At 38.9% G+C, this 11468-nt stretch overlaps 1 protein-coding gene across 1 annotated transcript; it reads left to right on the forward strand.

The window, feature by feature from the left end:
• The first annotated feature begins 4794 nt into the window (after positions 1 to 4794).
• LOC137391462 (uncharacterized) lies at positions 4795 to 9976 on the forward strand. Its single transcript, XM_068077947.1, is given in 4 exon segments — positions 4795 to 7741; positions 7817 to 7989; positions 8425 to 8834; positions 9727 to 9976. Coding segments are annotated over 4 exon segments (3780 nt in total).
• The last annotated feature ends 1492 nt before the right edge of the window (positions 9977 to 11468 follow it).

Genomic DNA, 11468 nt, shown 5'->3' on the forward strand with positions numbered 1-11468 from the left:
TATATTAAATTAACACTGCATAAGAAAAAACAATAAGCAGATTTATGGGAAACCAGATAATGCAGTTTTATATTTTAATGTGAAAGTTCATTATTCCTCATTCCTATAAAATGGTTTACCATGTTCAGACTAAAATAGGCCAAAAAACCTATTAAAAGTAAAAACATCCGCAAATGGGAACAACAAGTTTTCATAGATTTGAGCGAGCACCTGCACAAAATAGCAGCAAAATGTATGAATTATTTTTAGAGATATTGTTGATTATCATGCTAGATGTAATCAGAAATCTACGTCTCAGTAGCAACAAAAATGACCTCTGGTAAAATTTAGACAGGTTAAAGGACCAGAATCCTTTTAAGGATCAAAACTTAGACTTATTGCCAAACAAAGATCTTCCGCGCTGTGAAGGAGATTTATTAGTGCGAGCGTAGTTCAATAATGCTTCTAAACAGTTTGATGGCTATAGAAAAGTACCACCTGTAGTGATTCCGCTAGTAGCTAAAGGAGGTACAACAAGCATTTTTTCAAATTCGATTTGCTAAATCAAATTTAGAAATGATTCACATGATGCCCTTTAGGCAATAGTAAATTCAAATGCTGCCAGCTGCTTAATTTCCCTTCTACTTAACAATACTTCATATAGGCTCATATTGTAGAAAATAAAAAACGTTGGCTGCTTTTGCATTTCTAAAGCAACCAAAGTAGGTGTTATTTTTGTGACATTCAAACAAGCATTAAATAGTAATAGACTTCACTGACTTTTGAACTATTGGAACCGCCATAAAATATTGCTTGTAATGATACACAGAGTGTTATATACCTACATTTCTTGGCAATGTGTAACTGAAAAATTAAGTTTGTCAACAACACACCCATAATTATCTTAATAGTAGAATTTGTTTTTACAGCAAGTATGAGACCATCTCAAATAAATTTTTAGAAAAGCCTAGGATAGAAGAAACAAAGTAATATTGCATTCACTATAGCATAAAATATTGTAGTTAGCCAAGGAGATATTGAGTTAAATTATTGATCTTTACTAGCATATCAGTGATATTACTTATTCCATGAGAGAATTACTCCTATTGAACAGAGAGTTGCCTATCCTGTAGACTTTGTGGCTGTTACAGTTATGTTAAAGACTGTATAATTATCATGTATACCGGCTGGGTAAGATTTAAGATACTACTAGCTTTTGGATTACTAGTAGCATACACATGGAAGGTCTTATCAGGTCAAAACACAGTTTTGACCTGATAGTTGCAGTGATTGACCAGTAGATAAACATGCTAATCCCAGATCTTTTATCAGTGCCTGTCGTAACACTGACTACCATGATCCACAACAGACTTTTGACATATACTATAATGGGCAGTCTCGCCTTTCAAATGTAAACGAATAGTTTATAAATTCCATAAAAGCCAGAAGACCAGTCACCAATGTTTCCTGAATAAATAATTGTGCTTATTGGCTGTTAAATTGAATTACATCTCAAAGGGATTGGAAGTAATGTATGAGAGTACTTGTGCTAAAACTTGCCAGTTTAAATGTAACCTTTTTGTTACTTTAAAAACCAATATATACATTATCAATACAAAACAATATTGCCTTGCTTGCTATATACTTGATCGACAATTATTGGGATAGTGAAATAATTTCGAAGTTGCCTATGCGTACAATTACATTCGCCATAATGGTATTACAGATAGGTAATGAGTCACATGCGATATTCGGAAAAATAACTTGAGATGAAAAGTGAGTTAATTAACCAAAGATCAATGAATGTTTTTATTATACATTGGAAAGTTATAAATGGATCAAAACAGGGGTACAATAACAAACTGTGTATTTGGATGTAAAATGCTAAATATGTATGTAATTCTTAGTCAACGAATAGCTAGAGGCCGCACCAAGGACCTTGAAAACTAAGTGTGGAGATGAAGGAAAATAATTTAAATGTAAGTTCAGTTTTTTCAGCGCACTAGTGTTGATACATTCTAACTGCAAATCACAGTGTCTCTAACATATTTTAGCTAGCACAATAAGCTGATAAAAGAGCACAGTATACTTTCCAAATTCTACCAAGCAATTTCGTGCCAATGTTCTTGGCTTATTTTTGCAGTCAGTACCACTGCTCTGTTCGATAAGCCTAATGCTTGATTTTACATCAAATACTGCTAACAGCCCACGCCAAAAAGCTAGTCCCTCTGACAGAGTTACAAGTATTTTAACTAACATTGATGATCGTTTAGAAAAAAAGGCTTATTTGCTTGCAACATTATTTTAAACGACGAACAACATAAATAATAACAGAACATCATTTTAGGGCTCGAAATTCAAACATTTGTAAAGGGTACATTATTCATTTTAATTGTTAAAAATAACTCAAAACCAATAACTATGGCAGTTAACAGTACAGATTTGAGACACTCTAGCATAGGCTAATTGAGATATATTTGCAAATGAGGACCCTTCGGTTATTGAATAGCTATGCATTGCCATCAGACAATAAAAACCTTTCAGGCCATCCTTAAAATCTGTCAGGACATTACAGCGTCATATTTCTAATTATTCACTTCTTTTCAGTCAGCTACATTTCCATGTATTAGTCAGGTCAATGCCTGCTACTGGTAACCATGCAAACCAGTACTACCTGTTTCATGGTCGAGAACTTCGGCGACTAAACCGGGACCCAACTACCTCATGTGGAAATGGAAGGGTGGGTAGACACCCTGATAGGACCAAAAACAAAACCTATCTCAATAAAAGGGCACCAAAACTGATCCAGTATTGTGCTCATCTACCAACCTGTCTCTGCTACCTTGCAAATATGTTTCTGGAGGACAAAGATTATGGGAATAACCCAAAACAGAAAATTCAGGCATGTTTCAACCTGCAAGGGCAATTGATGCACTATACAGCACTTTTAGCAAGTCACTGCAGTTGCTGTATGTAACTCTGCCTCGTCTCGGATCACCCTTGCCAGGTAGTCTTCACACAGCAACAGAGAGCCAATCACTGGCAACTAGCAAAACCTAGTGGTTCTTTAATCAGCTTGCTAGCACTCTTTCACACACAATGAAATTACACAGACAAAAACACATACTGGCAGGACGTCACCCAGGGTAAAAGATCCAAAAATGTATTAGAACACTGTGGAGAAATCAAGGGAAAAGGATGTCATGGTCGAACACGATGAACAGCAAAATAGATAGATAGACATTACCATTACCATGTAAAAATCTCATATAGACATAATAAAAAAATAAAATACGACAAAATAAAATTTTGTGTACAAATATGGCAGCATAAATAGTTTTCTAAAGATGAGTTGTTTCTCTCTTTTAAGTTGGTGCTGGCTATAGGCTGACTTGACATTTAAATTTTATTGTAAAATACACAAGATCCTGGTTACCCTAGCAAATAGCCTTTCACACAAATAAATAGATCGAGTAAAAATACTATTAAAATATAAATGGTATAGAATGACGTTAAATACATAAAATACTTAGACATGAAAGAATACATGTAATAAATAACCAAAGTTCAACAATTTGTGGGTGCATGACTTGTCTAAAGACAGTCGATAAACTAGCGTTTACAAAGCTTTCTAAAGAGAACCATAATAGTAGAGCAGGAACATAAACTTATCTTTCAGCTTATTCCTTCAGAGGGTGGGCTACTCAAACAAAGATGTTTCATAGTCTGAAATTCATGCTGAATTCAATTATAATGTTTCTACACCTATGTGTTTGCACAATTTTGAGCTAGAGAACACTTTTAAATGGGAGGAGCAACTCCAAGTTTGCTTGGAAAACCTTACATATCGGACAAAGAAAACTATTTTATAATCTCGAAAATTAATAAATGCTTTTACTTGAGATTAGGTGGGTCAACTCTTAGCACTTCTTAACCCATGCCAAGGATGCAGCCAGACTGCTTGTTTCACTGTCTTGATCAGTCTGTGAATGAAGCCCTAGTCAGAGTGACTAAACTTAAATATGAGACAGCCAAACAGTATTCAAGCAAATGGTTGAAATTGGAAGAAGAGAGCATTTAATGTGAAATCGCTCAAAAAGTGCTAAGCTCTGAGAACTTTGATGAGAGTTCAGACTTGTTATGTCATTATGCATGTTATAAAAAGTATTGTAACAAACTCGTTATGTCAAGAGCTGAGAAAAGAAATGAGAAGAAACAGAAAGAATGTGATACAACAGAAGAGGTGAGACTAGATATTTATTACTTTACAAATTCATGATGATTACTCCATGATGATGGTACTTTGGTGGGAGAAAAAGAAAACATTTTCATTTTTGTCTGCACATTTTGTGAGCAGCAAAACTAACTCTTTGCAGTTTCCATGACGTGTTATAGCCTAAAATTTGGATATAAACGTATAGATAAATTACATGTATGATCTTTCCTTGGTTTTTTGCATATGACCACACAAACTACACTAGATATTGTTGTATGTTGACATTGATGATGTTATTTTCTCATAGCAATAGCATACTACGCAATGTTTGTATAAACACTGACTTTCCCACATTTATGTTTATAGAGCTATTATACTCACATTAGCCTTGACTATGCTTGCATTTAACCCTACAGCTTTGACGATATTATTCAGTTTTATGCTAGAGAGCAGAGAATACAGTTGAATCTTGATAACACATAAACTGGTACAATATTACTAGAAGAATATTACAATGGCGACGAGGATGTATTGGTGAGGTGACTGTGAGTTTGCAGTAGATTTTTATCATTCCGGTTACTTAATTGCAAAGACTCGTGATGGATTATAGTTCTGCTCATATTAAGCCATTTGGTGTGGCTGTGGACCCTTTGACTGTTGGGTCAAGATGGAGGAAGTGGAAACGGTCCTTTGAGTACTTTGTGGCAGCTAGGGGGATTGCTAATAATGCACAGAAGAAAGCGATGCTGATGGATCTTTCAGCAGAGGAAGTTCAAGACATATTTGACGTCTTGCTTGAAGAGACTGAAGGTGACAATGTTTATGTCAAGGCAATGGCAGCTTTAGACAGGTACTTTGAACTAAAAACAAATGTACCGAATGAAAGGTCAGTTTTTCGTCACACTGAAGTAAATGAAGGGGAGACGATTACTAGTTATGTGACCAGATTTCGCCAATTGGCTGTTACCTGTGAGTTTGAAGAGACTGAAAATGTCATTAGAGACCAAGTCATAGAGAAATGCCGTAGTAATAGGCTTAGAATGAAACTTTTGGAGAAAGGCTCGGCGCTCACATTGGCCAATGTTATAGCAATATCCCAAACTGAAGAAGCTGTTTTGCGGCAGACGAGTGATATAGAGGCTAATGTCGGTCATGGTGCTAAGAGAGAGGACGAACCAGTTAACAGGGTTAGCGGCACTAGTGGAATGCGCTATAAGACACAAACAAAAGACAGTCGTGCATGTTATAGATGCAAGTCGACCAAACATTTGGCATCAGCTCGAGAATGCCCAGCACGAGAGCAACAATGTAATGAGTGTGGAAGAAAAGGGCACTTCAAAGGCTCGAAGTACTGTGATAAAAGCAACAAGTCTATTACACAAGCAGCTGTTGCGGACAGTTTGGACTTTACAAACAATGCACAGGAGGCTGATGTGGATGCTCTATTTACAATTAGTAGCGAGTTGTCGGCTGATGAGGGAGACAACTACTATGGTGAGGTGTTTAATCTATATCCTAACAAGTCAGCAAGAACAATACTAAGACTCAATGGGTCAGATGTACTTGCTTTGATTGATTCTGGGGCTTCCTGCAATTTGATGGACAAATACACTGCTGACTCTATTAACTGTTCAGTAACTAAGACAAGTAAAAGACTTTTTGCCTATGGTAACAGATCTAAATGCTTAGATCTGATTGGTGAAACTCATGTTCATGTTTTTATGCCTGATACTAACAAACGTGTAGATACTGTATTTTACATTTTTAATGGTAGGGCTACTACTTTGTTAAGCAGACATACTTCTGAGTTATTGGACTTGCTTAGGGTTGGACCGGTGGTGGCTAGGGTTGCTGAGAGTGAGGCTCTAGGTGTGGTAGGTCCTGGAGTTCATTCATGGGTTGATCGCTTCCCGGAATGCTTTGATGGTGTTGGGTTGCTGAGAGATTTTCGGGTTTCATTGCACATTGATCCGAGTGTTCCACCAGTGGCTCAGCCTGTAAGACGCCTGCCATTTGGCCTTCGTGAGCTCACAAAAGTCAAACTAGATGAGTTGCTAGAGCAAGGAATTATTGAGCGTGTTGAAGGACCCACTAGATGGGTTAGCCCAATAGTTACTGTTCCTAAAGATGAAGGGAAAGATATTCGTCTATGTGTTGACATGCGCCAGGCTAACAAAGCTATTATTAGAGAGAGGCACCCTATACCTACAGTAAAAGAGTTGTTGTACAATTTGAACGGTGCCCAGTATTTCAGTAAGGTTGATTTGAAACAAGCGTTTCATCAATTCGAACTGGATCTTGACTCTAGAGATATCACAACGTTCATTACCCCCTTTGGTCCTTATCGGTATAAGAGACTAATGTTTGGGATAGCTTCAGCACTGGAACTGGTTCAGTACCAAATCCAGAAAGCTATCATGGGCTTGGCAGGGTGCCAAAACTATGCAGATGACATTGCGATATTTGGTAAGAACCGTGTAGAGCATGATGAACGCTTAGCTGAGTTCATGAAGCGAATGAGTGGTCTAGGTTTGACGTTAAACGCATCCAAGTGTGTCTTTGGGGTGACCAAAATAGACTTTGTAGGATTTGAGATTTCTGCTGATGGTGTTTCCCCTTGTCCCAAGAAAGTGAGCTCTATTGTTAGTGCTAGGCAACCTAAAGATGCCTCAGAGTTACGAAGTTTTCTTGGGTTGGTAAACTTTGTTGGTAGATTTCTTCCGAACTTGTCAACTTTGGCTGAGCCATTGCACCGACTAACTAAGAAAAGGGTTCGATTTCTGTGGAGTGATGAACAGAAGTCTGCTTTTGAAGGCATAAAGGCCTTGATGTCAAAGACAGAGATACTAGCATATTTTGACCCTAGTGCTAGAACTGCTGTTACAGTTGATGCCAGTCCATTTGGGCTGGGTTGCATTTTAAGTCAGAAGATAGCTGGTGTGGAGAGTGTAATAGCTTATGGGCATCGAAGCTTATCCTCTGTGGAACGGCGCTATTCCCAGACAGAGAGAGAAGCATTAGCTATTGTGTGGGGCTGTGAGCATTTTGCAATGTATCTCATTGGCTTGCAGTTTCGTCTTGTCACTGATCATCGTCCACTGCAGTTTATCTTCAACAAAGTACAATCTCGACCTTTTGCTCGCATTGAGCGATTAGTGTTGAGACTGATGGCGTTTGATTATGAAGTGGTATACAAGCCAGGTCAGGAAAACATAGCTGACCCATTGTCAAGGCTTTCTGCTAGTCCAGATTGCATTAGGAATGTGGCTAATGTTGCTGATGAATATGTACATACGGTAGCTAGGTTGTCAGTTCCAAAAGCAATGTCATTTGACAAGGTCAAGAAGGCATCTAATGACTGTTCTGAGATGAAGCTAGTGAGAGATGCTTTGTTGAATGGAAAGTGGTCTACTTGTTTACCAGCTTACAGGTCAGTGTACACAGAGTTGAGTGATGTTGAATGCATTGTCATGAGAGGCAACAATATAGTCATGCCAGTGGTGCTGCAAGCAAAGGCTGTGGAGTTGGCACACGAAGGTCACCAAGGAATAGAAAAGACTAAACATCTACTTCGATCTAAGTTATGGTGGCCAGGAATGGACAAAGAGGCAGAAGTTAAATGTCGAGAGTGCCATGAGTGCCAAGTGGTTAGTGCACCTTCAAAACCTCATCCTATGGTATCTACTAAATAACCTGATCGTCCATGGGAGCATATAGCCTGTGACATTTTGGGACCTCTGCCTAATGGAGAAAGTGTGTTTGTAGTAGTTGACTACTACAGTCGTTACTTTGAGGTGTGTTTTTTGAAGTCTACTCAATCAGATAAAATCACTGCGGCTCTTGATTCCATAATATGTCGATGGAGTGTTCCTTTAAGTGTCAGGACTGATAATGGTCCACAATTTGTCAGCAGCGAGTTTCAAGAGTTTTTGCAAAGCTATGGGATTTATTGGTTATCAACTACCCCTATGTGGCCTGCTGCTAATGGAGAGGTGGAAAGGCAGAACAGGAGCCTGTTAAAAAGTCTCAAAATAGCACATATGTCCGGTAAGGACTACAGAGCTGAGCTTAGAAGGTTTCTGTTAGCATATCGTTCCACACCTCATACAGTGACTGGTGTAGCTCCAGGTGAACTAATGATGGGAAGACCAATGAGGACAAAGTTACCCTGCCTTGAGAGATAGGAATCTCTAGATGGTGAACTGCGGGATCATCAAGCACTGGCTCAGGAGAAAAGTAGGACTCTTACAGATGAAGGTCGGTCACAGGATGACATAATTGTAGGAGATAAAGTTTTGGTAAGGCAGGCCAAGACTGACAAGCTTAGTTCTACATTTCATCCACTGGAACAAAAGGTTGTAGGAAAGCATGGTTCAGAGGTGGTGGTAGAGAGCTCCGAGGGAAAAAGAATATGTAGAAATGTTTCTGAAGTCAAACGGTTTGTTCAGCGGGGTAGTCTAGGTGTTTCTAACAATGGTTCTTCAGTTGATTCGAGTTTAGCTTCGAGTGGTGTAAGCACTGCTGATAATGTAGGTAATATTCCAGATAAAAGTGGCAACCCAGCAGCACCAGAAGAAGGTCAGAGTGCTAAGTTTAACACACCAATCAGGCCACCTAGGGTGCGGAATATGCCTGTGCGGTATGGAAATCCTATTAGTCATTGATTAGCCAATGGTGTCCTTTTGTGTGAATTTAATTGAGTAGGAATAGAAAGTAGTGCTAGTCATATTATTCTTGTAGACATAGGGGTGTAGTGCTAGTCATATTATTCTTGCAGGGATAGTAGTGTAGTGTAGAAATAAAAAGTGAAACAAAAAGAAGAGAAAATCTGGGTATTCGTATTAGTCTGTTGTATTAGCCCGTCATAGTAATACAAGTTGTTATCATTGGGCAAATATCTACATATAAGCAGTCTCAGTATGACACTGTTTTGGAATTCTGGGTGAACTGTGCATCAAGCTGGGTGTTTTTTGGTAGCTTGAGCATTACGTCATTGAGTTTTGGGTTTTGATTTGGCTTGTGGCTGTGCTGTGGGGCTGGCATTGCTTGCTGCCTTCTCATTGGTGTCTGTGGTAGCCATTGGCTGTATCCTAGCTTGTGCAACACTCAGAGGTATATGCATATTCAATACTGGTGCACTGAATTCAATTAAAGATGGAAAGGGATGTTGTATGTTGACATTGATGATGTTATTTTCTCATAGCAATTGCATACTACGCAATGTTTGTATAAACACTGACTTTCCCACATTTATGTTTATAGAGCTATTATACTCACATTAGCCTTGACTATGCTTGCGTTTAACCTTACAGCTTTGACAATATTATTCAGTTTTATGCTAGAGAGCAGAGAATACAGTTGAATCTTGATAACAGATAAACTGGTACAATATTACTAGAAGAATATTACAGATATGACATGCTGTACTATGCAGAGATGACTAATCTGAAAGTATAGCATAGCAAGGTGTATGAGGCTCTTATGAAGAAGGGGTATTTTAATTATCAATCACGACATCACTGTCCATTCAGCTCTATCGCTTGTGATCAATCTATTGAGCAAACAGTTAAAAAAGGCTCAGTCTCACGCTGGAATCGCAGGGTTTACCAGGAAGTCATTGGCCTCTCAACACTCGACTCCATCTCACCGGAACGAACAGCTGTACATACAGACATGAAGAAGATGCCAGTGCTTGGTGATTCGGATGCAGCAAGTTATGAGATGCGTGAAAAGGCATGGAAGGCTGATAAGAAAATGAGGGAAGTCATGAAAGACTCATAACGGCAGGAATAAATCCGTTTGCGTTTCAAACCACCAAGCTAGTACATATTACCAGTGGTGCAAAAGCCTCCATTGAACTGAAGCAGGATCTTGAAATGGCAAATGTGATAGGAGAGAAACAGCATTCAGAATTTGTCCATAAGAGGTTAAGCACCCAAGAGATTGATTTCAATGCATCTATCAAGTCAAACAAGCTCAAAACCTTCATCACATTACCATCAGCTAAGAAGAAATCAAAATAAAAAGTCCTAGAAGGTTCGCACAGACTGTTTGAGAATTTGGTAGTCATCAGCCAACAGCGTAACATGGATTTGAAAAAAGTGTTATCATTCTCTCTTGGCAACCAACATCAGCTGGTCCCTGGCAAACTCTGATGGCTCTATATTGAAGACTGCTAAGTTGGCTCTGATGGCTGCTGTTGAGAAAGATGTTGCTGATCAACCATCAATCTATGTTAACCAGGATCAGCTACCAGTCTTTGACGTGGTTGTGGTTGATGCTATGGCCAAAATTCAGACCCTGAAAGCTCCTCCAGCTTTTGCATTGGATAGTTAGTATAGCAAGCGTGTATCACACATGTGGTGTGGATTTTGTTCATGACACATACCCTGACATCAGCATTAAGGGAGGTGAGAGAAGTCGTAGAAGTGTGAAAAGAAGGCAAAAGGTTGCTGTGTTTAAACCGAACTAATCATTGCAAAAATGGTCTGAATTTTTAGCAGATGGCTCAAACAAGACTGCCCTAGTGAAATTTTTGAAGGACACATGAAGCAAGTCAACTGTGAAGCAGAAACTAGGTCTTGCAACAGCTTTTTCTCAAGAATGCCACATGATCAGCTATGACCTTGATGGATCAATCACTGTAAGACAAATAGATAATTTGACATCACACCACAAGGAGGCAGATATGCGCATGTTATCACTTATCGCAAAGATAATGGAAGACAAACCCAGCTCAAAAGTTCTAGTCAAGTGCCAGGAGACAAATGTTTTCCTAAGCTGTCTATCTCTAGTGGATGAGCTGCTATCACAGAAACTCATTTACTGCTGTGGTGAGGAGCAGTTGAGATATGTAAACATAGGCTGTCTGTCTACCACCCTCACACCCGAGCGATGTAAAGCACTGCTGGGGCTCCATGCTCTAAATGGATACGACAGTGTAAGCACATTCTATTCCAAAAAATGATAACTTTTTTCAAGCTGCTAAAGAACCATCCTGAATTTTGTAACACACTGAAATCATTGGGAACAGATTTTGAAGTTGATGGTGCAATAAGAGAATCTATTGAGACATTCATATGCAGATTATATGGTGAAGAGACAAATTCCATCAATGAAGCACGGTATAAGATCTTCTGCGCACCGTCTCGCACATCACAATCAAACCTACCACCCACACTAGATGAGTTAAATCTCTATATATCTAGGGCTGCCTATCAGGCCGCGATATGGAGAAGAGCCAAGCAAATCATCATCAATGCCCCATCCCTCC

This window comes from Watersipora subatra, chromosome 1, assembly GCF_963576615.1.
Source record: "Watersipora subatra chromosome 1, tzWatSuba1.1, whole genome shotgun sequence".
Taxonomy (NCBI): Eukaryota; Metazoa; Bryozoa; class Gymnolaemata; order Cheilostomatida; family Watersiporidae; genus Watersipora; species Watersipora subatra.